Source organism: Puntigrus tetrazona, chromosome 11, assembly GCF_018831695.1.
Source record: "Puntigrus tetrazona isolate hp1 chromosome 11, ASM1883169v1, whole genome shotgun sequence".
In the NCBI taxonomy this organism is placed as follows: domain Eukaryota; kingdom Metazoa; phylum Chordata; class Actinopteri; order Cypriniformes; family Cyprinidae; genus Puntigrus; species Puntigrus tetrazona.
The window spans coordinates 11,066,011-11,093,510 of NC_056709.1; the positions used below are offsets into that span (position 1 = coordinate 11,066,011).

Below are 27,500 nucleotides of genomic sequence, written 5' to 3' on the forward strand. Positions count from 1 at the left end.
CTGTGTTCAGCAGCTTTTGTTCGACCAGCTTTTGTTCGACCCGACGCAGGATCATGTGTTTCTGTAGCACTTCTGGCCTTAATCTTTTTAGACATTTATACAAAAGATTTAAAGGTTTTCTTGAAAATACTTTACAATGGAAAGAACTTAAAAAATATAAACGTTGATTAAACAGTAAAAACAAGTTGATCATTTTTGGCCACACTTGTGCTGTTTCTAGTTAGAAATGATTGGTTTATAAATCTACTGCTGTATTATCAGCCGAAGGAGATTTGCAGATTTCATCATTTCATGAAAATGACTGTTTGAGACAATTCAGGAGTGTCTGATATTGAAGGGATCTTCTACTAAACTCGGTTTGCAAACTGAAAGAAAACAAGTTGATAAAAATATATTTAACTATAAACATAATGAGAAACTTAAAAGCAGTGTTTGTAGGTCATTTATTTTTGAACGCCAAATTAGAAAGTACGTTAATAACCGAACGGATAAGACCTTTATATTTGTGCTCTTATTATATACCTTTCTTTTCTGAAACGAAAAGCCATCGGAAAAGTCCTGTTGGGTTTGATCTGTGCAAGATGCAAAAATACATAAACCTCCTAAACCCCGCCCCCAGAGACGCACCAGCCAATCCGATGTTTACATGCATGCGTTTGGAAAAGTGACTAATAATGAATAATGAAAGCCCTGAGCTGCAGGCACCATCCGCTCCTCTCTAAAGCTCTTGTTTTCGACTTATTTCACCGATCCTGCGTTTCAGATTCCAGACCCGGTCTAGACCAGAATACACCCGGGCCTCGTTTCGTGTGTTTTCATGCACGTCCTCCGCAGGAGCTGGGATATATGGACGGGAAACACGAGCTCGAGCGGTTTTGGCTCAGCTTTGAGAACATGGAGATCTGTGTGTGAACGTCTGCTGACCACAAACCCAGCAGAACGCCTCAGAGACTTAGATAGAGTTTATTTACCATCTGCTGCTCGCTGACACTGCTCTATGTGTGTGTATATATACATACATATATATATACAGTCATGGTCAGAAGTATAGGCCCCCTTGGAAAATATGAGCAAAGAAGAAAAAATAAATCTGCATTGTTTATCCTTCAAATCTTTCAAATCGAACCTTTTCATTGAGGTCAAAGGATTGAAAGCAGGGGGAAGTCACCTCAGGAAACACATTATTTTGTCTGAGATGTGACTGACACACATAAACAAGCTCTGGTGCTCATGTGGAGTCTGTTTATTTAATATAATCCTATTTATCGGCTCATTTGTGTCGTTTCAGGAAACTGTGGGACTCCAAGATGGAGGATCCAGCCACGAGGTACGGCTTCATTCGCTGTTTATCTTCAGGGCTGGCTGTGCACTACCAGTCTAAGGCTTTTGAATAGTAACATAGAAAAAACTGTAGTTACATTTGTACTATTTACAACACAATTTTTAAAAATATGATTAAAAAGATGCACGCAAGCCAATGGAACATAGAGAACATAAAAATGCTTAAACTGAGAAATTTTACTTATATCCACTTAATGAGCTCTTTTCAATTTTGATGCCTGCTGCAAATCTCAGAAAGATTGCCACGGGTGACAAAGAGCTGAAACAGCGAGATTCAACTGGGGGAATACCTAGCAACTAATTAAGTTAATGAAATCAGGTCTGGAACATGGTTAGCTGTAAAAGGGATGTTTCAGAGAGGCAGAGGCTCTACAGTCTGTGTGGAAAAAGGTTGTGGGATACTTTAAAAACAACGTCCCTCAACATCAGAAGGTTTCCTCAAATCGTCAGATTCAGAGAAACTGTAGAAATCTGTGTGTGAGGGACAAGGCTGAAGATCTTTGTTGGATGCTCGTGATCTTCGGGTCTCAGGAGACACTGTCACATGATTCTGTCATTAACATCATCACCGAATGGGTTCAGGAAACCTTCCAGAAACCTCCTCCGAGTCGCCTGCAGGTGACAACTAAAGCTCTATCATGATAAAAGAAAGCCATATGTGAACATGGTCCAGGATCTCGTTGTGTCCCGTGGACCAAGATGCGTCCAGATTTCACCTTCTTGTTGTAAATCACTGACACCGTGTCCTCGGAGATAAAGAGGAGCAGCGTTCAGTTCAAAAGCGGTGTCTCTGGTGGTATGGAGGTGTATAAGTGTATACTGTGTGAGCAGCTTCCTGTTTTGGAAGGAATTATGAATGCTGAAAGGAATAAAGGGTTTAGAGCAACTTATGCTCCCCTCCGGATGACGTCTATTTCAGGGAAGAGAAGAAGTCTGGTCTGAACTGATCTGAGAACATTTGGATCATCATAAAATGAAAAATATGTCAAAGATGGAGCTGGAAACCTATATCAGACAAACAATGGACCAAATATCCAAAACCAAAACTCCAGAAACTCATAACCTCGATGCCCAAGTTTTGAAAAGAAGAGGAGATGCTACACCGTGATAAACATGACCCGGTCACAACTATTCTGAGACCTGCGGCAGACGTCCAATTTCACATGAGCTCATTTCACAATATTACTGCTTTTGCTGTGTTTTGGTGATCAGAGGAGACTTCTTTAGAAGAGCGTTCAGAATCGTGTGTTCCTGCAGGTCGGCGGTCAGTAAGAAGGCGTTCTGGGTCGAGCGGGTCCAGTGTTCTGGTTCCGAGGTCTCTCTGGGTCAGTGTCGAGCGCAGCTCTCCGTCCCGAGGCACGAGGTTCCCTGCGCCGGAGCGATGCATGCGGTGGTGCGCTGTGTTCCCGGCGCTCAGTTCTCCAGAAGCTCCGCCTCCGGACACCAGCAGGCCCCGCCCCTTTGAATGTGAGTGTCCTGCCCAGATTGTGATAACACCCATTAACTCATTCGCTGCCAAATACAGAATTCTCCATGTTTTCACTGTTACACTTTAGGGGGCACTATTACACATCTCCTGAAGTCTAGAATCACTCGATCAAAAACAGATCAGGAGTGTGTAAGATGTGATTATCAACACCTAATGTGGAAAGTGTTAAAGGTCTGTACAATCTAGTGAAAGACATCTACTGCAGCTTTGCTTTAGTTATATATTGAATATGATCCAGATGAAGTATTCTCAGTTTTTATGTCGGGTAGAAATTTCATGATTGACACGCCTGTCGTGAGGTCGTATTTATTTTAGAGCTGGAGAACTTTCCTGGTTTTATTGATTATTTCAGATTCCATGTTTAGAGACGTCAAACACCTCCATGTTTACACAGAATGTGTGTGTGTGTGCCCCTATGTGTGTGTGTGTGTGTCCCTATGTGTGTGTCCCTCTGTGTGTGTGTGTGTCCCTGTGTGTGTGTCCCTCTGTGTGTGTGTGTGTGTCCCTCTGTGTGTGTGTGTGTGTGTCCCTCTGTGTGTGTGTGTGCGTCCCTCTGTGTGTGTCCCTCTGTGTGTGTGTGTGTGTCCCTCTGTGTGTGTGTGTGTCCCTCTGTGTGTGTCCCTATGTGTGCGTCCCTCTGTGTGTGTGTGCGTCCCTCTGTGTGTGTGTGTGTGTGTGTCCCTCTGTGTGCATCCCTCTGTGTGTGTGTCCCTCCTGTGTGTGTGTCCCTCTGTGTGTGTGTGTGTGTGTCCCCTGTGTGTGTGTGCGTCCCTCTGTGTGTGTGTGTGTGTGTGTGTGTCCCTCTGTGTGCATCCTCTGTGTGTGTGTCCCTCCTGTGTGTGTGTCCCTCTGTGTGTGTGTCCCTCTGTGTGTGTGTCCCTCTGTGTGCGTGTCCCTCTGTGTGTGTGTCCCTCTGTGTGTATCCCTCTGTGTGTGTGTGTCCCTCTGTGTGTGTCCCTCTGTGTGTGTGTGTGTGTGTGTGTGTCCCCTCTGTGTGTGTGTGTCTCTCTGTGTGTGTGTGTGTTCCTCTGTGTGTTCCTCTGTGTGTGTGTCTCTCTGTGTGTCCCTATTTGTGTGTGTGTGTGTCCCTCTGTGTGTGTGTGTCCTCTGTGTGTGTGTGTGTCCCTCTGTGTGCATCCCTCTGTGTGTGTGTGTGTGTGTGTGTGCGTCCCTCTGTGTGTGTGTGTGTGTCTCTCTGTGTGTGTGTGTGTCCCTCTGTGTGTCCCTCTGTGTGTGTGTGTCTCTCTGTGTGTCCCTATTTGTGTGTGTGTGTCCTTCTGTCTGTGTGTGTCCCTCTGTGTGTGTGTGTGTCCCTCTGTGTGTGTGTGTGTCCCTCTGTGTGTGTCCCTCTGTGTGTGTGTCCCTCTGTGTGCATCCCTCTGTGTGTGTGTCCCTCTGTGTGTGTCTGTCCCTCTGTGTGTGTGTGTGTGTGTGTGTGTCCCTGTGTGTGTGTGTGTGTGTGTGTCTCTGTGTGTGTGTGTGTCTCTCTGTGTGTGTGTCCCTCTGTGTGTGTGTGTGTGTCTCTGTGTGTGTGTCCCCCTCTGTGTGTGTGTGTGTGTGTGTGTACCTGCAGGCGGCGGTGCGTCTGAAGGCCGGTCCGAGGCTGGGTGAGGGTCGTGTGGAGGTTCTCCGTGAGGGAAAGTGGGGGACAGTGTGTGACCATCTGTGGGATCTGACCGCGGCCAGCGTGGTCTGCAGAGAGCTGGGCTTCGGCTCGGCCAGAGAGGCCCTGCGAGGAGCGCTCATGGGCCAAGGTAATGACTTCTTACTATGGTAAAAGATCCAGAGCTGATACCAGCCGCTCGTATCAAGGCTATTTCCTCTCTTCCCAGTGACCGATGGGTAGGGTTTGAGTTTCTCAGCCAGTCTAAACAGAAAACACAGACACAGTTCAGATGATGTGAATGTTTAGTTCAGTCTTCATGCTGCTGCCAATGCTGCAGTTTGGGCTGAAAAAATATGATTGCAATTTTTCCCTAAAAAAGTAGTTGTATACAGTGAGTGTATGTTTCTATATATATAATAAAAATATTGTTTAGTTACTTTTACTAAATGATTAAACTAAATATTCCTAGAATATCTCTGCATGATTTGAGACAAAAATTGTGATTATATGTAATATATAATAATGTAATATATATAATGTTATTATTATTTTTATTTTTATTAAAAATATGTTCATTGTTATTATTCTTACATAAAAATACAACACTAAATAAATAAATATTCCTTATCCTTTTGGCACAATTTGCGAAAAAGTGATTATATATTAATACCGATATATTATGTATTAATATTAATAACTATACATATTATTTAGAAATATTACATATGAACAATATTGAATAAATGTTAAATATTGCTATCAATTATTATTATTATTATTATTATTATTATTAAATAAAAATATTGCATAAAAATAAACAAAAACATTTGCAACTGTAATTATTCTTAGATTTTAAAAAAGTCGAGAAATAAATGAAGTATTTGTGGAGTAATGTGGGTCGAGCAGGGTTTCCCGGGCCTGAAGGCTCACAGTTGAACACATCAGCATGCTTGTCCTATATAATGTGCGTTTGTTCCATGCTCTCAGCTTTGGGGTTTTGAACGCCTCTATTTTCAGGGACCGTGTTCTGAATTAGACGCTGTCAGGCTGTTCTTCAGTGGTGACGAGGAGAATAAGAGACACGTTCTCTGATGACATCATGACCCAACCGAGCACAAATTACAGGGAGTCTCGTCCGTACGCACGCGTCTGCTGCTATTTCCATCTATTAAACGCTTCCATTTGGCCCGTGTGTGTAATTCACCCAAGCGGCGTCCACATCACTCGCGCTGCCAGTCACGGGTTCCTGCCAAACACAACGCGCTAATGACTATTTCTAGCAGGTAAACGGGCCTGTGGTGTTTGTGTTTGTGTGTGCAGGTACGGGTCTGATCCACATGAACGAGGTGCAGTGTTCGGGCCGGGAGAGCTCCATCACACAGTGCCGCTTCCAGGAGGTTCAGCGTTACTCGTGCAAACACTCCCAGGATGCATCTGTCCGCTGTAACGTCCCCAACGCCGGCCTGAGCGCTACGGTACGGGCTAACGCTGGCGTTCGTTTTCTTCTTCCGCTGAGAAGCATATGGTAAAAATTTACGAAATTTGGCACACAGGTAGAAGACAGTATGGACATGAATCAGAGCTAATTTAGAGTCTCTAACTCAAACTCTCTAGCGCCGCCAACTGTCCAAAGTTGCCTTCACGTTCTTCAATTAACATAATGACCAGAAAGAAACTTTTTTTGCCAACTAATTTTCTGAGAAAGTCGCTAAAGGAAGGTCAGTTTGTTGCGTAATCAAATTGTCACAGCATATAATTTCTATATATGCTAATTCGAATTTGTTTGTAAAACAAAATGCATGAGATTCTGTATTGTGTTTTCAGGTTACAGGGTGATAATGTCCTGGAATATTATCTTCTCTATTTTTCGTACAGAGTACTAACTGATCAACAATCGCAGCTGCGTGCTATAAAATTGCTACACAATTGAACAATTACTGAATTATTGCAAATAGCAGAGAAGTCTGGTTGTGATGTGTGTACTGATAGGCATCTTTAGCTTCCTCTGTTTGTGTAATTTGGATTTATTGTCACTTATCAGTGGTTGCTAAAAGTTGCCAATTAGATGTTAAAAATGGCTACATTTGTTGCTAGCTGCTTTTGGAAGACGACGTTGCTAAGGTAGTGTGAAAAGTTACTAAATGTAGCAACAAAATTGTTTGTGTGACGACATCCACAGCGCTTTTTCTCACAGCGCCCCCCGGTGGTCCGGAGACAGACCGCTTCAGTCACGCTAACAACATACACTCCTTTTACGAGCTCCTCCTTTCATCAAATCTGATTCAGACAAAATAGCTACTGAATTTATACGTTTTATACAATAGCTATTAAATACATTACATTTACTTTCAGTCGTTTAGCAGACGCTTTTATCCAAAGCAACTTGGAAGAGGAAATAGAAGCAATCGACAAAAGAGTGTGTTTGGATAAAAACTTGCTAAATTTAAGTTGGAGAAACTGTTTTGTGTCAAAATCAAGAAAAGAGTGATGTGGAAGTGACGCAGTCCACCTAGCAAGGCGTTTGTTATATCATTATATAATAATTAAAAAGAAAACTGATGGAAAAACACAGGCCTTTTAGCGATTCTAAATGGGGCTAGTTATTTTATAGAACAGAATAGAGTGCTAGATACTGAATAAGTGCATATACTGTTATTATTAAACAATGTTTGATGGCGTGACGCCAAAATCTTTAGTATATCGACACCAAACTTTGAGTGTGTTATCATGACCTCGCACCCGGTGGAAGGTGACGTTTGAGTCTGCCGTGATCAGGTGCGTCTGGCGGGCGGCCGGGAGGCGACGGAGGGCCGGGTGGAGGTGCTGATGGAGGAGAACGGTCAGCAGAGGTGGGGCTCCGTCTGCAGCGAGAACTGGGGCATTAACGAAGCCATGGTGGTGTGTCGACAGCTCGGCTTCGGCTTCGCTTCCAGGGCCCATCAGGTACATGATCCTCCTTCATCTACGTTTACTGACTACGGCACAAGAAGAGCAATGTTTGCTAGGAAAACTATTTCAGGTTAAAGGACTGTTTGCATGCCATCGGTGGCTACGTTTCCGTCTAGAGCTGCTCATTTAACTACGAAAGATTGAAGAGTCACATAAAGCGAGAAGCAAGTAGGGTTAGGGAGGGATTTTATGTCCCGGTGAGGTGGCATCTATTGAATAATGTCATTTAAAATGATTTTTGCATGCTGTATTTTAACACGGCTAAGAATATATGCTATTTTGGCGTAGTGTGAACAGCATCTATTCAAAGTAAATACGTCTTTTTCATTTAGTGTAAAAAGTAAATATGTCTTAAAAGGTTTTTTTAAACCCATGCACATCTCGTCTTTTCCATCCAGTATCCCAAAACGTGCATTAAAATAGGTGGAAACATCTAAAGTGGAGAATCTGTGTGATTTACTGACAAAGAGCAACCTCCTTTCCATAATGACCAGTGCAATCTACGCAAAATTACGGCCTGCTTTAAGACACGCTTTTGCAGGCAGAAAATAATGCCACAAATGCAAGTAAATTCAAGTGGCGTCGTGTGATTGGTTTAAACCCTCTCCTCCCAGAAATTCACCAAATTGAAAAGAAAACTCCTACAGACGTACATTAGATAGAGTCTTTAGTGAATCCTGACGGTTTGTACTACATCTGGCCCCCAGTGTGATATTTCTACAGGCAAGAACCCGCCAGCTAACAGACAGCTAAAAGTCTTTGTTTGTGTGAAGAGGCCGTGTGAGGTTTCTCTCTCGGCTCGACGGCTCTGAAGCAGCCTGAAGACAGAGACTGATTGAAACACGAATGCGTTCCCTCACTGTCACTGTTTACATCCGCCGAGCTTTTGTTTTCTTGGCTGTTGTTTCCCATGCAGAGGTAATTACAGCCTGCACAGATTCAGGGAAAGAGCAGGAAACCAGAGAGAAAACAAACCCAAAATAGAGGCGCTGCGCTGGAGAACATTTGCACTCTTATAAAAGCCTGTTTAAAAGCGGCTCTCGCTAAATAGACGGTGGAGAGGAACGTGGAAAATATTTGATAATGTGCATGAATTAGCTGTAATAGCGGCGTTATTAGAGTCCGGGCGGATTCCTGCGGAGTCAGTCACACGCTCGCTGCGTCCGCAGGAGACCTGGTTCTGGCCCAGCAGCTCCGGAGACCAGGACCCGCTTCTGAGCGGAACACACTGCACCGGAAACGAGATCTCCATCCAGCACTGCCACAGAAACACACACCTGTACTGCCCACGAGGGGGCGGAGCCAGAGCCGCAGGGGTCACCTGTGTGGATGGTACGAGCGCGCACGCACACACACACACACACACACTTACAGAAACACACACACACACACACACACACACACACTTACAAACACACACACACACACACACACTTACAGAAAACACACACACACACACACACACACACACTTACAGAAACACACACACACACACTTACAGAAATACAGAAACACACACACACACACACACACACACTTACAGAAACACACACACACGCAGAAACATACACGCAGAAACACACACACACACTTACAGAAACACACACACACACACACACAGAAACACACACATGCAGAAACACACACACACACTAACAGAAACACACACACTAACAGAAACAGACACACGCAGAAACACACACACACAGAAACAGACACACACACTTACAGAAACACACACGCAGAAAACACACACACACACACAGAAACAGACACACGCAGAAACACACACACGCAGAAACACACACACACGCAGAAACACACACACACAGAAACAGACACACACACTTACAGAAACACACACGCAGAAACACACACACACACACAGAAACAGACACACGCAGAAACACACACACACACACTTACAGAAACACACACACGCAGAAACAGACACACACACACAGAGAAACACACACACACACACACAGAAACAGAAACACACACACATGCAGAAACACACACCCTTTCAGAAACACACGCAGAAACACACACATATGCAGAAACACACACACGCAGACACACACACACACATACATATACATACACACACATGAACAGACACACACACACACACTTGAACAAATACATTTTCTTTATAGGAACCTCATAATTCTTGAGCTAATAAGAAACATGGTGTTGATAAATGACGTAAATGTTGTGTGTGTGTGTGTGTGTGTGTGTGTGTGTGTGTGTGTCAGTGGCTCCTGATCTGGTGATCGACGCTCAGCTGGTTCAGGAGTCAGCGTATCTGGAGGACCGTCCTCTTCACCTGCTGACCTGTGCTCACGAGGAGAACTGTCTGTCGTCGTCTGCTGCTCGTATGAGCTGGCCGTACGGTCACCGGCGGCTGCTGCGCTTCTCCTCACGCATCATGAACCTCGGGCGAGCCGACTTCAGGCCCAAAGCCTCGCGGGACTCCTGGACCTGGCACCAGTGCCACCGGTGAGAGCCAATCAGAAGCCAGTGTGAGAATTCACGTTGACATATTTAGCGCTGGCTGCTGCACGCTGACGGAGTTTCAGGAGACACATATTGCTTTCATCTCATTGATGATGAGCTCGGCGTGTGACGGGAAGAATGTCGTGAACTGAACTTCTGTCACATTTCAAAACATACTCAAATACTTACAGTCCTGTATTTGTAGAAACAGACAACAATACACTGTACGTCTCTTACAGACACTACCACAGCATCGAGGTCTTCACGCACTATGACCTCCTGACCCTGAACGGCACGAAGGTCGCTGAAGGTCACAAGGCCAGCTTCTGTCTGGAGGACACCTACTGCCCCGAAGGTCAGCTCCTTCATCCACACTTCTGACCAGTCCAATCAGACAGCAGCATTTCTATACGCCACAATAAATTCCATCGAAATAATCCTTTTTTTAATGTAATCAAAAATGAGTTTTTATTTTCTTCTTTAATATTTTTATTTAATATTTATTTGTTTAATCGATAGGATCCTACGCCCGGTAAAGTCATGCCAAGACGTAAAAACGTTAGTGAAGCTACAAGGTCTAAAATATTTCTATATTCAAAAATGTTTTTTTTACAATCTTTACTCCTGAATGGATGGGGAGGAAATAATTATAAATAAATGCAGTTATGTATTTACAGAAGTGTTCAAAAAACTGCATTTAAGAGAAAATATGGATACTGAGTTAAATGTTAATTGATTAAAAGTGTCAGGCCAAAAATATACTTAATTGTAATTATACTTTAAATTGAAATTGTACTTCAGTATGAAAAACACTAATATTTATTTCATACAAATAACTCGCTCTGGTATGAATAGGTTTTATTTCCTTTTTTTCCCAAAAGCCTTTTTCTGTATTTTTTAAACACTCTTTTTTTCAAACGTGTTGTTTCCCCAAAAAAAGAATACTAATAGAAATAATAACTGACAGAGCTGTCGTTCTGACGCAGGCCTGACCAAACGCTACGCCTGCTATAACATGGGCGAGCAGGGCATCAGCGTGGGCTGCTGGGATACGTACCGCCACGACATCGACTGCCAGTGGGTGGACGTCACCGACGTGAGGCCCGGAGACTACATCTTCCAGGTCAGAGGTCACATAACCCCGACACACACACTCTTAACCAGCGGCGAGCCTCAGGTGCTGAGAAGAAGAGCCTGGATCTTGATGAAGACGTGTGGATGGAGAAGCCCTGAGGAACCCCAGAAGAACCACCAGAGGCTTAAACAGAAACTAATCCTGAACAAACCTCCTCGTGGTGACGTCCTCATTCATGAAAGCGTCTAAAAATACAGTGAATGAAGAGAGTTAGTGGTCAGGGTATTTATATGTCCAACAATAGTCGTCTGTGAGGAATGATCTCAGTAGCCGTGTGTCGATGTCTCGCTGTGGGAAGGAAAGCGAGCTCAAACCATTTCTCTCTAAAAACCCTGTTCTTTTGGCAAAAAAAGCATATCGCCGCTTATGCCTTTTCAAAATACTTTTTTGTCTTTAAAGTTTTCTTTTTCAAAAACATTTATATTTTCTCTTCAAAACTGTAATTAGAATAGAATAGAATAAGATCAGCCTGCAGTACATTACTGTAACTATACTTTCTAGAAGACTATCTTCTCTCATGTTGCTGAGAACAAGGTCAAATGTTTTTAAAGATTGAAAAAAATGGGAATGACGTTCAGGAATTTTTTTACAAATCTTGCAATTTTGGATCAGAGGCATATTAAAGATGAAGAGTATAAGAGTAACCTCAGGCTGAGGGCTGTGTCTCTGCAGGTGGAGGTCAATCCCTCGCTGGACATGGCCGAGTCTGACTTCAACAACAACGTGATGCGCTGCCGCTGCCGCTACGACGGAGCACGAGTCTACCTGTACAGCTGCCACACCGGTACACACACACACACACACGCACTGAGAGAGACACACACGCACTGAGACACACACACACTCACACACACACACACACACCTGACACACTCACACAGCTGCAGACACACACACTGGTGCACTGAGACACACACACACACACACACACACTGAGACACACACACACACACTGAGAGACAAACACTGAGACACACACGCTGAGACACACACACACACACACACACACACACACATGCACTGAGAGACACACACGCACTGAGACAAACACTCTGAGATACACACAGAGACAAACAAACACACACACACAAACAGAGACAAACAAACAGACACACACACTGAGACACACACACGCACTGAGACAAAAAAACTGAGACACACACATGCACTGAGACACGCACTGAAACACACACACACTGAGACAAACAAACTGAGACACACACACACACACTGAGACAAACAAACTGAGACACACACGCTGAGACAACACACACAGAGATACTGAGACACACAAATGCACTGAGACACAAAAACTGAGACACACACACTGAGAGACAAACAGACACACGCACTGAGACAAAAAAACTGAGACACACACTGAGACAAACAGAGACACACACTGAGAGAAACAAACAGAGACAAACACACTGAGACACACACACTGAGACACACACACAGTGATACTGAGACACACACACAAACTGAGACAAACAAACTGAGACACACACACACACTGAGACAAACAAACACACACACTGAGACACACACACACAGATATACTGAGACACACGAATGCACTGAGACACACACGCACTGAGACAAACAAACTGAGACACACACTGAGACACATACACACTGAGACAAATTGAGACACACACACGCTCTGAGACAAACAAACTGAGACACACACACACTGAGACACACACACACACTGAGACAAACAAACACACACACTGAGACACACACACACAGATATACTGAGACACACGAATGCACTGAGACAAACAAACTGAGACACACACTGAGACACATACACACTGAGACAAATTGAGACACACACACGCTCTGAGACAAACAAACTGAGACACACACACACTGAGACACACACATTGAGACAAACTGAGACACACACACACAGAGATACTGAGACACACATGCACTGAGACACACACACACTGAGACACACACACTGAGACCAACTGAGACACACACACTGAGACACACACACTGAGACAAACTGAGACACACACACGCACTGAGACAAACAAACTGAGACACACACACACTGAGACACACACACACGTACTGAGACAAACAAACTGAGACACAAGCAAACTGAGACACACACACTGAGACAAACTGAGAAACACACACGCAGAGATACTGAGACACACACACTGAGACACACACACTGAGACACACACACTGAGACACACACACTGAGACAAACTGAGACACACACACGCACTGAGACAAACAAACTGAGACACACACACACTGAGACACACACACTGAGACACACACACTGAGACACACACACTGAGACCAACTGAGACACACACACTGAGACACACACACTGAGACAAACTGATACACACACACGCAGAGATACTGAGACACACACACTGAGACACACACACACACACATTTCTAAGTGCAACGTCATTTTTAGTTTGAATATTTTTTACAGTAAATAACAAAAGTACATTTCGAATAATAACACCAGTCTTTGTTTTGAGCTGTAAATAAAACTCTCAAGATCTTTGTAGTACACTCACAAGAAAGAACTATTAGTTTTGACGCCTGATAATCTGAGGTTTGATTGACGTTGCTGTTGTTTCAGGTGACGCTTACAGCGCAGAGATAGAGGACCTGTTTGAACACCAGCGTCAGATCTCAAACAACTTCCTCTGATGGACCGAAGCGTTTCTCTGATCGCGACATCGCGTCGCAACACTCGCTGGGCGGAGCCTGCGTGATTGACGGGTAGGGGGTGGGGTTAGTGTGATGATTGACAGGCGGGCGTTTACAGTACATTTTGGCCAGTATTCATGAAGCAGAAGATCAGAAGAACTTCCTGCCGTTATAATGAAGGGATTTCAGGAGTTTCCAGCACATCTGGATGATTCATCTTCATCATCTGTTCCAGATTCCAGGAAATAATGTTATGCCACAAAATAATAATAAAAAAAAAACACTAACAGTGACAATCGGTCATGATGAAATTGGAACATCGTTTTTCCGAATGGAACAATTTAAAGTAAACACAATAGAATAGTCTTTTTTCCTGCTCGTTTCATTTTGCTCGTTTTGGTTTGTTGGAGAGAAAACATGTTTATTCTCTGTCTTTCATTTTAAAATCTCTCTGAAGATCAGCAGCTCTCAACCAGACTGACTTCAAAGTATTTCACTTCATTCTCAAATATTTCTAGCATTTCATTGACGATCAAATAACCATGAATTTAACTTTTCAAAGTCTAAACAATGCTTTCTAATTCTACATTTCTATATAAAAGAAACACACAAAATGAAATTCAGTAATTATTTGATCACTGAACGTTTTTTAAACTTTTAGAAACACAAAATGAATCATATTTAATGAAATATACTGATATCTACCTTACTCTCTGTTAATTATAAAGTAAAAAAAGAGCATAAAACAGTGTTGAACAATGGTTTGGATGACGGAGGACGGTTGAGAGCGTGGTCTGTAGAGGATTTCTGATATTTTGTGTGGGTCATGTTTATTTCTCTGGCCACTGGTGCTGATTTTAGTGGCTCATGTAGTCTTTATTATTATACTTTATTAGAATCTGTGTAACGAATGTTTCATCACTGTTGTCTCGGCATGAACAGGTTTATGAACTCTGTCTGACCTCAGGCTTTCTCTCTATGAAGAGGAACAGGCGGTCTCTTTTACAGATTGTGCTTCAATACTTGAAAAATAAACGTCTCGTGTCAAACATAAGAAATCTGACATTTCTAGAGCATGAGGCCGGATTATCAGACTTCACCTGCACACAGGTCTCACCTGAACCAGATTTCTGCAGGTTTTATGAAGTTAAAATGTCTGAAGACTCAATTCAAGATAGTTTTACTGGAGATGTGAAATGAAGAGGTTTAGGATTAAAACGGTCTGAAAACATCTGAATTTGAAGGGAAACACGTTTTTATTCCTCGCTGACAGATGTTTGTTGTAAATGAGTCTTGATTTAAGGGTGTTTTTCAGTAAAAACATCTAAACAAGATTGAAATACTGAAGAAGTGCGTGCCACGGTTTAATGGCATGGTTTATGAATTCAAGACTTTCTGCTCTGCTTTACTTTGTGTGAAAGAATCAAGTCTCTTAAGACTCTGGGTTTATATCGTCACCAAACATCAACTAATCTACGGTTCAGTTTTAAACTGATGAATGTGGAAGACATTCGAAGCATCAGCAGTTTCTGAAAACGGCTTCGGTTCTCAGAGCACTGAATCAGTTCATTAGATCATGATGACTCATGAACAAAGAAACGATTCACACGAGAACATACAGTGATTCATTTTAATCAAATTGAAAAATAAATTAAAGAAATATAATTATAAATGGAAAAAGAATGAAACATTCCGGAATGATGAAGCTCAAGGCAGAAGACATGAATGAAGACAGTATAAAACTATGTGTGTGTGTGTGTGTGTGGGGCGCTGCATGAGTATGTGTATGTGAGAGTGTGTGTGTGTGTGTGTGTGTGTGTGTGTTGCGCTGCAAGTGTATGTTTAGTGGTGCAATGTATGTTTAGGGGTATGTGTTTGTGTGTGTGAGTGTGTGAGACTGTGTGTTGCACTGCATGAGTAGGTTTATGTGAGTGTGTGTCAGTAGAGTATGTTTGTATGAGTGCGCTGCATGAGTGTTTATGTGGGTGAGTGTGTGGGTGTGTGTGTGTGTGTGTGTGTGTTGCGCTGCATGATTATGTGTGTGTGTTTCTCTCAGACATGGGCACGAATCCCAGCATCATTCCTGCAGATGAAGATGATCCGTGTTTTCTCCTGCTACAGCGTCACACACTCTCTCTCTCACACACACACACACACACACCACACACAGCAGTTTAAAAACCCTGGTCTGTGCTGGAGACAGGATGGATGGAATGATGAAGCACAGGAAGTTCATCTGTACAGTTCAGCGTTCTCAACGAGGTCCTCTGGAGGAGCGTGATCCGCTCTGAGCGTCCGGCGGAGGACAGAGACGTCAGCGAGTCCGAACGCTTCTCCATGAGCACAGATGAGACGGACAGAAGAAAGGACAGGAGAAAGAGGACACCTGGTGAAAGAGCCCGTGAAACCCCAGAATCCTCAGCGTTAGCGTGAGGCTAGTTCCTCTTCTTGATGTTGTTGTTTGAGGACAGTCTCTGTCTCTGCGCTGGAATCACGGCGCTCAGCGTCACTTTGCTCCGCGCGACCTCGAACAGTTTGGAAAAGACCTGAAACCGGAGAAGCGTGTTAGCGTCGCTCACAAACACACACACCACTGACACCAAGAGGTCAAAGGTCACTCTCACCTTCCGCGGCGTCCTCTGTGTGAGCAGGGAGTGAGCAGAGAGTGAGACGTTACAGACAGAAACAAAACTACACTGAAGACGTGAAAAACTGATCCTGTACTATCTGAGCTGTGAACAATCACTGTATTAAGTGTATACTATTGAGGGTCTAAATCCGGCTTGGGAATAAACTCATCATAAATCAGCGTACAGTAAACACTGAGTATATAGAGAGGTGTGTGAACGACACTGCTGTTAAATGTTCTCATAGTTTCACCACCACAAATAGATTTTCCAAAGACTTCTGTAGAATAAACATGAATCAAAACCTACTGCGGGTGTTTCTGTCACTTTATTTGTGAAAGAAACTGTTTTTAGAAAAGTTTGGATGTCATTTATGTTTATGTAATGCTCCGCTCACAAACAGTAAGCGCCACCTGCTGGTAGAGAACCAGCAAGAACTGAACACGGCACAGAACTGTATTAAATATACATTTTATAAAACACATTAACCATCTGAGCTGCCTTAGCTGTAGTTTATTAAACCTTCTGAGCCGAGTGTGAGCGAGAGAGCGAGCGAGTGTGTGAGTGTGTGTGTGAGCGAGCGAGTGTGTGAGCAAGAGTGAGTGTGTGAGCGTGTGTGTGAGCGAGAGTGAGTGAGTGAGTGAGTGTGTGAGCGAGAGTGAGTGAGTGTGTGAGCGAGAGTGAGTGAGTGTGAGTAAATGTGTGAGCGAGAGAGCGAGCGTGTGTGTGAGCAAGAGTGAGTGTGTGAGCGTGTGTGTGAGCGAGAGTGAGTGAGTGAGTGTGTGAGCGAGAGTGAGAGTGAGTGTGTGAGTGTGTGAGCGAGAGTGAGTGAGAGTGAGTGAGTGTGTGAGCGAGAGAGCGAGCGTGTGTGTGAGCAAGAGTGAGTGTGTGAGTGAGAGTGAGTGAGCGAGCGAGCAAGTGTGGGTGCGTGCGTGAGTGTGTGTAACAGAGTGAGTGTGGGTGTGTGTGCGTGTGAGCGAGAGTGTGCATGTGTGAGTAAGTGTGAGAGTGTGTGTGTGTGAGAGTGAGAGACACACACCTGCTCCCAGAGCGTCTCTGCCAGCCGGTCGATGAAGCAGCCCACCTCTCTGAACTCCCCTGAGTATTTGACGTAAGCCCAGACGCAGAGCGCCGTCAGCGCCAGCCCCATCAGAAGATTACAGAGCGCCGCGGCCGAGCTCAGGCCCACGAAGCCGGTCAGCACCGACGACACGTACATCACGAACATCACAGCAAAGAGCGTGGCCGGCGTCCGCGCCGCGAAGAAAATGTTCTTTCCGTGCTGTATAGTTGTTTGTGTTTGGGCTGGCTGAGAGAAACAGGCCTGCGTCGATCTCCTGCTCCAGCTGCTCCTGATAGCGCCGGCAGAACTCCTCTCCGCCCATCTTCTTCACGCCCCGGAACTGACCCACACAGCTCCGCTTCAGCTCCTCGTGACTGCGCTCCAGGTCCGCCGGGGCCATGTAGGGCCGGTCCCCGCCACACACCTGCAGACCACGTCCAACACACACCGACAGGAGCTCAGCGAGGCGCGCGCACACACACACACACACATATACACAGGAGCTCAGAGGGGCGCGCGCACAAACACACCACCAGCAGCTCGGAGAGAGAGACACACACACCACCAGCAGCTCAGAGAGAGACACACCACACACACACACACACACACACACACACACACACACACACACACACCAGGAGCTCAGAGACACACACACACACACCACCAGCAGCAGCTCAGAGAGAGACACACACACACCACCAGCAGCTCAGAGAGAGAGACACACACACACACACACCACCAGCAGCTCAGAGGGAGAGACACACACACACACACCACCAGCAGCAGCTCAGAGAGAGACACACACCCACCCACACACACACACCACCAGCAGCTCAGAGAGAGACACACACACACCACACACACACACACACACACACACACCAGGAGCTCAGAGACACACACACACACACCACCAGCATGCTCACTACATCCTAATCATTGGCGAACTTGTATTTTGTGCATATATACACACACACACACTTTTATTGTTTCTTGTCTCTAGCTTGAAGATAAACAGGAATCAGGACCGTGTTGAGCTCTCAGTGCTGTATAGTTGGTTTTGATTTCTTTCACGGTCTCTTGAGATAAAAGCGTCTGCTAAACGACGTAAACATCAAATGAAGACATTTCTCATTACCTGCTAATTTCTCCTTGTTATTTTTAACATGACTCTCAGTGAAGTGTCTTGTAGCTCGTCGGTGTCGTACCTGCTCCATGCTCCTGCTGTACGTGTCTTTAGCTCCTGCCACCGACGCCAGGTTATTAGCTTCAGCCGTGGCCTGAACACAGAAACTCCGTCAAAACACAAAGTTCAGGTGAAATGCATGTGTTCAGCAGCACTGAAACTTGACCGCGTGACTGAGAAATCTTCAGAGGTGCTCCGTAAAGGCTTTTCAACTTCTTGGTTGGAGTCACGATGTTTTCCCTCGATCTCCAACTTTTTAATTAAGATTTAAATTTTGCAAAACCATTTAATACAACTGTATGGTCTCGGGAGCTGCTGTGAACCCAAAACTTGCAATAAAATAACTGAGTGTTATATTCCTTAAAAGTAAACTGGTAACATCTTAAAATAAAGAGGTCATTTGATAACATTAACAAACAATGAACACTACATTCAATGCATTTATTATAAAAATAAATATTTTTAAAAAAACGTAGTCGGTCATTGATAGTTCATGTTAATCCACAGAGCATTAACTAAACTTGTGATTTTAATAATGCATTAATAAATGCTGAAATTAACATGAAGTAAGATTAATGAACACTGCTGAAGTATTGTTATATTAACTAGTGCAGTTAAACATTAATCTAAGTGTAAATATTGCATTCTGCTGCACAATAGCAATATATTCCTCTAATAATTAGTTCATTAAACAAGCGGATATTTTCTGAGGAGTGAGGATCATGTCTGTACCTGTAGCATGGACTTGGGATGAGGCAGCTCTTCACCCTGATAGATCTTCATGTAGGCCTGCGACAGAAACACACGATCAATCCCAGCAGGCCTCTGAGCGATGGAGACGCGATGGAGAAGCACTTACTCTGAAATACTGCAGCAGATCTCGACACGTGACTTTAGAGCCGCTGATCTCCTTCTCCACCAGATTCTCAGGAGACAAGAGCAGCGGCACCAGATTCACCAGCTCCGTCTTGAACTCCTCGTCAATGTCTGGCGCACACACACACACACACACACACACACACACACACACACACACACACACACACACACACACACACACACACACACACACACACACAGACACACACACACACACACACACACACACACACACACAGAGACACACACACAGACAGACACAGACACACCTTACTGTAAATCAACCACAGAGGTTTGCTGGCATCTAATGGGGAACATTTGGTATTTCTGCCCAAAATCTTCCTGAAAGCTCATTTATTAAAATATATTTTGATCACAACTTTAGGTTTAGGCTCAGAGCTCATTTTGTTTTAAACTTCAAATTAACTGCATCATAGAAATGTGTTTTCATGTTGTCCATTAAAATACTTCACAAGCGTCCGGGGCTCTGACCTCGTAAGCGGCCGTCGAAGCGGGGGTTGGTGGCCACCTTGAGGCCGGGGTGAGGCAGCAGGAAGCAGCTGATGCTGGAGAAGCAGGAGTGGATGTGCTTCCTGACGTTCTGCAGCTCTTCGTGCTGATTCTGCTTGACCTGAGAATCACAGCTGGATTGAGCAGAGCAGATAAAGAGGAGGAACGGACTCCTGACGAGTCACGGCACCCACCTGCAGCCTCTTCTCCAGGAACTTCTTTCCCCCGTCCAGACCGTAAGAGTGCTCGTACGGGTAACTCCAGTCCCGGATAAGGAACATCAGCGACTGCACACACACACACACACACACACACACACACACGGTCACTGCAGTGTCTCACACACACTTACAGGGACAAAAGCATCACTAGAGAAGAGGTAAAGTTGTCAGGTTAAGGGGACAAATGGGTTGAAGTCTGTGTGAGAAGCATGCGCTTCATGACGATTCTTATGATGGGGTTAGAGCCATTTTACAGTGAGTTTTATCATCAGAGGAGTATGGAGCAAACAAACTCTGGGTGGGATTCTTTTATAGCATGATAAACAAATACAGGACAAACGGGAATATATTTAATCAGGAGAATGAAGAAATACAGGAGAATACAAAGAAAAACGGAGGGTTGACAAGCTTTGATGCACATTCACATGCTCACACACACACACACACACACACACACACACACACACACACACACACACACACACACACACAGTAGTATCACGAGTGCACATGTCTGTCTGTTTACATTCTGACTTAAAGAAACACCGCTTGGGACACAAGAGCATCTGAGGAGCACGTGAACACGGGAACACCTGCTCTGAAGACAGACGCTAGCCTTCCGTTAACTAGCTTAGCTAAACATGCTTGAATTAAAATGTAGTAATTACTGAAGTAACCTTTTGAGGTTTTTGTAAGGTTCTGGTTAGTAATTAACTTTGTTAGATTTAAATCATTACTAGCAGGTTACCGTGATCTTCACTTCAGCATACAGACCCAAACAACTAGTAGTTTCTTCAGAAGGATGTAGTAACACTCGAGTCATTACTAAACAAAACCTTACATGCATCTCAAAAGCTTTCAATGACGTCAGCTGATCTTTGGGAGTTATGATGATCTTCACTTCAGAATACTGATCAAGTAATATTAGTTATTAGTGTTAATAGTGCATTATTCATTTGGTCATCTAATGATGGATCAGTATTCTGAAGTGTTACAGTAATATACTGTAATCAAACACACAGATCAGAGAGATGATTGAATCACAGTAATAAACGACACACCGCTGCGGTCGAGTGTTTATCGTCTTTGTTTTATGGATCAAAGCCTCACATCTTTAGTTTACTCAGACACAGATGTCTCTACTTCTCTGGATGTTTTTCTGTGTGACGGCGCCCTCTGGTGTGAATGTGTTTATAGAGCTAGTGCTTTTTGGGGAAATATTTTATTTTTATTAGTTCAGACACTGGAACCATTTTAAAAGTATCGGAAAAACCCAAAAACAAACGATACTTAACCCTAACTCACACACAGAGACAGACAGACACACACACAGACAGACACACACAGACACACACACACAGACACACACAGACAGACACACACAGACAGACACACACAGACACACACACACAGACAGACACACACACACACACACACACACACACAGACACACACACAGACAGACACACACCTGGAAGGGTTTCAGGTAGATCTCCTCCATGGCTAGTCGGCCGTACTCTGTGAAGAGCTGAAGAAGAAGAAGAAGAAGCACACATTAAATCACAGAGCGGATCTGAACACTTCATCCTGTTTCTAACGCAGGGACAACATTTCAGTGGGTTTCAGACACACCGACGCAGACAGAACCGGTCTGACTGAAGATCTGCTGCTGATACGGTGAAGTGACCCACGTTCATCTGAACAAACTTTGGAGAAGTATGTAAACAGATGTGAAAGATGTGAAACACAGCATCAAAGCACAGCAGGTCAGTTTCCTGCAGATTAAGCCTTTAAAAGATGATAAAAAATAAATAAATACATTTAAATTGGCAGTTTGCTAAAATTCAGCTAAGAGTTAGTTAACTTCAAAGTTAAAAATAAATAAGTAAAAATAAGTATAATGTATAAGCAAGCAAGATTAGTAAATGTATATGTAAAAGTATGTATAAGTACGCAAGTATAAATATAAGCAAGTAAATAAAAATTTAGTTTAACTTAAAATGAATGCAAATAACTAGAATTGGGGGATAAAAGCACTATACAGACATTAATAGTGATGATGCTCTATTTGATATATTAGTGTTGATCTGTCTGTACCGTCGGCGCTGAGCAGAGCGTCTCACCTGAAGATGCTGCAGATCGTCTTCTTGAACGTTTTGGGACAAGTTATAGACCTGCAGATAAACACAGGATCATCAGGACACCGCTCTCTCTCTCTCTCTCTCAGCGACACACACACGTGAGGCGGGTCGTACCTGAACAGAGCTGGTCATGGTGCTGAGGGCGAACAGGGTGGCACAGTCTCTGATGGTGGACTGACTGTCAAACGCTCCCTGAGTGTCCAGGAGCAGCACGGCCACCTGAGGACACACAGATGGTCAGAACGCTCACTCACTCACACACACACACTCTCACGCACACACACACACACTCAGACACACACACACACACATCATTGATACATTAGCAGAGGGAATTTACAAAATATCTTCAGGGGACTTGATCTTCACTTAATATCCTAAAGATCTGCAGTATATTCAGAGCCATACAAATGTTGGCTATTTCTACAAATATACTGTGTTAGGACTGCTTTTCTGCCCCAGGGACACATTTTACAAAATAATCATTAAGTTCAATTATTCAGTCATACTATATAACAAAAAAAAATTTGTTTAACAGTGTAATTCAGTTTATTTATTATAATAATAAATCCTGCAACCACTGGTTAAAAATAAGTATAGAGAAAAGGATAAAAAAAATTATAATAAAAATAAAATCTAATAGTTGTTATAGTACACACTAATATATATATATATATATATATATATATATATATATATATATATAAATTATTTTTTTCTCTGAAAATGTTCATGTTAAAAATACTTATATTTAAGACGTACACATACATATGTAAATACATTTTCATAACACACACACACACACACACACACGTGTATTACATATACATCATGAACACACACAGTACCCAGGTTTTGTTTTCATACTATGATTACTGGATTAATGTGGGTGTTACCCTGCTGCCGTCTGGTTTCTCCACCTCGAACACATGGCTCCAGGCCTGAATGCCGGTGGTCTCTCGCTCACAGCCTCCTCTCCAGGTGAAGCCGGTCAGCGGCTCGTCTCTCCCGCCCAGCCACGCGTCCGAGCCCTGAGACACAGCGAGGGTCAGTCTGAACTCAACACAAAACATCAGCTTCAGTTTGACAGCGAAGCGTCTGTGAGGGATTAAAGCGGCTCTACACCACTAACATCAGCTGATCAACATTAGAAAGCATTCATGGGCAGCATGTCCTGATCTCACCAACATTATGTGCACCATTTACAAAGTCAACATTAATAAAATTCTAAATTTCTCAAAGTCTAAATTAAATGAACGGTTTCACATTAAGCTCACATAAAAAAAAAAAAATAATTCTCATTTATCGCAATAATAATAATAATAAATAAAAAAAAAAAAAAACATTTTAGGCCACTATTCGAAAGTTCAGGTGAAATATGATTTAAAATAAGCTTTTTTTTTCCATTAATGCATTACATTAAATATATGACTAAAGTGTGAGTAAAAACGGGCTGTGCATATAAATCAAAGTATGGTTTTGGCTTTGATAGATACATGCAAAAATGAGTCAAAATGCAGCACTAAGCCATAATTCCAGTAAACCCTCATCAGTTATGTTAAAAAAAATAAAATAAAAAAATGCAAACAGTTAAGAATAAAAAAATAAAAAAAAATACATGTGCACCAGTAAATGGGAACTGTTTAACATTGTTAATAATAAATAAGCAGTAAATCAGTGTATTATTCTGATTTCTGAAGATCATGTGACGCTGAAGACTGGAGTAATGATGCTGAAAAACACAGAAATAAATCACACTTTAACACAGAAAACAGCCGTTTCTAATTCCACTAATGTTCCTAGTCTTCCCAGTGTGTTTTCTGAAGAGAGAGGTGCTCCTGACCTGGCTGTACATGTATCGGAGCATGAAGTCCAGCAGGAAGGACTTGCCCTTACGGAAGGCTCCAGCCACGGACACCACGACCACGTGAAGATCCCGGACCCGCTCCTGCAGCAGGATCCTCTCCAGAACCTCCTCGTCCAGACTGAACTCGTGATTCTCCTCGTCTGCGACGACCACCTGCACGGGTCCAGACGGCTCCGGCTCCGGGGCCCGGTCAGAGGAGCTCATCTTCCGCCGGACGTCCTCGGCCCCAGGGACCCCTGAGACAGACACTTATTTTTCAGATTCTCATAAATTTCATACAAAAAAAAGCGACCTCACTCAATAAGAATAACATGCTGAAACCCATTAAGACTGATTTATGACAGGCTTTATAGACAGACGAGTTGAAGATTGATTCGATGCGATGCTGCTCCAGCCTTCCTGGACAATTATACATCACTTATACATGATCAGATACTAAAATCAATAGAAGTTATTAAGATTGATGAGGTCTGAGATTGGTAAAATGTTCTTGGAGAAAAAACAAAAACAAAAAAAGACCAGAATTTGCTGTATGACAGTTTTTTGTAAGTGGTTGTGAATATTAGGGATGTTCTGTAAAAATCATTTTAAAAAAATTAATAAATAAAAGTAAAAAAATTACCAAAAATATTAATAGTAATAATAATAATAATAATAATATTATTATTATTATTATTATTATTATTATTATTATTATTATTATTATTATTTATTATTGTTATTAATAATAATAATAAAATTGTGAATGATGGACTGGTAAAATAAATCTTGTTATTTGACAATATCTGCTTCTCTACACTAACTGGTGACTAATATCTAATAATCTTTGTCTTCATTCATTGTTTTAAAGCCAGTTTTTTTGAGCAGGAGTTTGATTTTCTGTACGGTTTGTGGTTTATTTCTATTTGTACTAATAACTTTTATTATTCTACGTTCTTATTTATCCTTATATTTTGTATTTATTAAAATTTTAATGAATTATACATTTCTTTCCCCTTCATTACTAGCACCTGTGTTATAGTAAAGGCCTATGTTTTGTGTGTCTGCATCTTTAAATAAAATAAAATCATTTTAACACAAAAACATCTCGATTCGACTGATTAACCCTTTAAAACCAGACTTGTGTTTCACCTGTACATCACTGATCTGTGTGTGTGTGTGTGTGTGTGTGTGTGTGTGTGTGTGTGTGTGAGTGTGTGTGTGAGTGTGTGTGAGTGTGTGAGTGTGTGTGTGTGTGTGTGTGTGTGTGTGTGTGTGTGTGAGCACTGTAGCACAGTATGTACTGCTTTACTATAGTACAGGAGTCCCAGGAGCAGAGTCTGTCCTCAAAACAGAGCATGAATGCAGTGACCCACATCAGCCGCTCTAAAGTTACCCACAAACCCCAGCGACAGACACAAACCAGCCCAAACCAGTTTAACCTCAAAAACAGACTCTGACACAGAAAACACAGATCCTGCTCCTAACAGAACACAACATATACAGTGTTCATCTCTCACACACACACACACACACACGTGACTTACTAGAACAAATCAGCAGAACAGTAAAACACTCAGACTGTATTCACTAAACCTCACTCCTCTTCCTCTTCTTCTTCATTCATCTCTTCAGGATTCTTTTTTCAGTTTAATAAGCAAACGATCACATGCACCATTTTACAAGGAAATAAAATGATTTTCTGATGTCTGCTAATTAAAAAGCCCATATTTTGAGAGTAAAGAAAATGCAATGTTTAATGATTTTTTACCCTTATATTTTAGTGAAGCTCATTTGTCATTTTTGCTCCTTTTTAAATGTCTACGTCGCTTTTATTTGTTTTGATTAGTAGTGCTGTCAAACGATTTAATTAATAATAATAATAATAATAATAATACATATTTTCCAAAATAAAAGTTTACATAAACAGTACACACGTATGTTTGTAAATGAAATGTTACATTTATATATTAAATATTTATGGTGTAAATTATATAATTTAGATGAATCTAAATATATACACAGCAGTATTTTCACAATATGTGTGTGTGTGTGTGTGTGTGTGTGTGTGTGTGTGTGTGTGTGTGTGTGTGTCTTTATATACAAAAACAACATACATACATTTATGCTTAATATATAATTTTAGTCCTTCAAACAAACTAGCCAAAAAAAAAAAAAAAAAAAATTATATAGTTTAGTGCCAGGACTCTATAGAGCAGAAACAAGCCCATTATGGGCAGAATGTTAGTAAAAAATATATAGTTTTTATATAAAAATAAAATAAAAAAAAATCTCAAATAGAAGCAACAAACGCACTGAGAGAAAAACACAAGAAAGCCGGAGAAACACACACACACACACACACACACACACACACACACACACACACACACACACACACAAGCCTGTGTGAACTTTCACAACTCAACCACAGAACTACAGTTACCCAGAATCCTCCTCCAGCTGGTGAACTCTGGGTAACAGAGCGTTTCTCAGCAGAACACAAACAGAAGAGTCCAGCAGCATCGGGAGAACAATGACCCAAACTAACCCAAACTAACCCAAACTAACCCTATACTAGTCTAACCACACAGAACACAGGAGATCACTCAGATAAACCTGATCATCTCATCCATCAAGACGTTCACCAAAACTACGTGCAAAGATCCAAAGTCTGAGGCACTTGAGTAGAAAGGCTGTAAAATGAGGATGACGTCAAAAACAGATTATTTATCAATTAACTTCAACAAAAACTTTTTTTTCGCTGTGAGCATCTGTGTGTTTAAAGCAGCTTTTGTCCTCGATCTCGGGAGCTTCTTCGAGAGACACGCTTCTTCTGGATCCAGTCTCAGTTTGTTCCGGTTCTGACCGATGATGACAAAAACAGCACTGGATTTATTACAATCAATGACCAAATGAATGTTAAACTGATCTTTCCTACCACACACACACACACACACACACACACACACACACAAGAAAGGAAAAGAGCTGCTTAAAATACTAATCATTTTGGCCACCACTACGACTCACACACACACACACACACACACACACACACACACACACACACACACACACACACACACACAGATTAACGGATAATAATTCAGCCACATGGGACTCTAATTTACATAATAACTATACATAACATATGACCAAGAGAAACCGTTATACAACCTTTCCACAACGCTCCAGAAACACAACACTGGCTGTCAGACACGATTCTGAGAGAAATCACCTGCTGATTTCACTGATTTCTCGTCTGAATTCAGCTGTTTGTGTTCTGTCAAGAGATTCTGAACCTCGAA

The 27,500-nt window shown here is 42.5% G+C and overlaps 2 protein-coding genes across 2 annotated transcripts in view; one reads left to right on the plus strand and one right to left on the minus strand.

The window, feature by feature from the left end:
• Window positions 1-14,771, plus strand: part of LOC122353583 (lysyl oxidase homolog 4) — a 24,400-nt gene extending 9,629 nt beyond the window's left edge. Inside the window, 11 exon segments of the mRNA XM_043251390.1 lie at window positions 1,289-1,327; window positions 2,599-2,798; window positions 4,396-4,584; window positions 5,757-5,911; window positions 7,212-7,379; window positions 8,555-8,717; window positions 9,644-9,887; window positions 10,124-10,239; window positions 10,871-11,007; window positions 11,692-11,803; window positions 13,643-14,771. Coding sequence (XP_043107325.1) covers window positions 1,289-1,327; window positions 2,599-2,798; window positions 4,396-4,584; window positions 5,757-5,911; window positions 7,212-7,379; window positions 8,555-8,717; window positions 9,644-9,887; window positions 10,124-10,239; window positions 10,871-11,007; window positions 11,692-11,803; window positions 13,643-13,713 — 1,594 coding nt within the window. The 3' untranslated portion in view covers window positions 13,714-14,771.
• Window positions 14,772-15,563: 792 nt separating this feature from the next.
• Window positions 15,564-27,500, minus strand: part of zgc:158270 (uncharacterized protein LOC791213 homolog) — a 12,516-nt gene continuing 579 nt past the window's right edge. Inside the window, 14 exon segments of the mRNA XM_043251387.1 lie at window positions 15,564-16,259; window positions 16,338-16,352; window positions 17,380-17,625; window positions 17,627-17,827; window positions 18,615-18,686; window positions 19,325-19,381; window positions 19,452-19,579; window positions 19,964-20,102; window positions 20,176-20,268; window positions 21,674-21,730; window positions 22,326-22,376; window positions 22,458-22,562; window positions 23,240-23,374; window positions 24,187-24,446. Coding sequence (XP_043107322.1) covers window positions 16,149-16,259; window positions 16,338-16,352; window positions 17,380-17,625; window positions 17,627-17,827; window positions 18,615-18,686; window positions 19,325-19,381; window positions 19,452-19,579; window positions 19,964-20,102; window positions 20,176-20,268; window positions 21,674-21,730; window positions 22,326-22,376; window positions 22,458-22,562; window positions 23,240-23,374; window positions 24,187-24,446 — 1,670 coding nt within the window. The 3' untranslated portion in view covers window positions 15,564-16,148.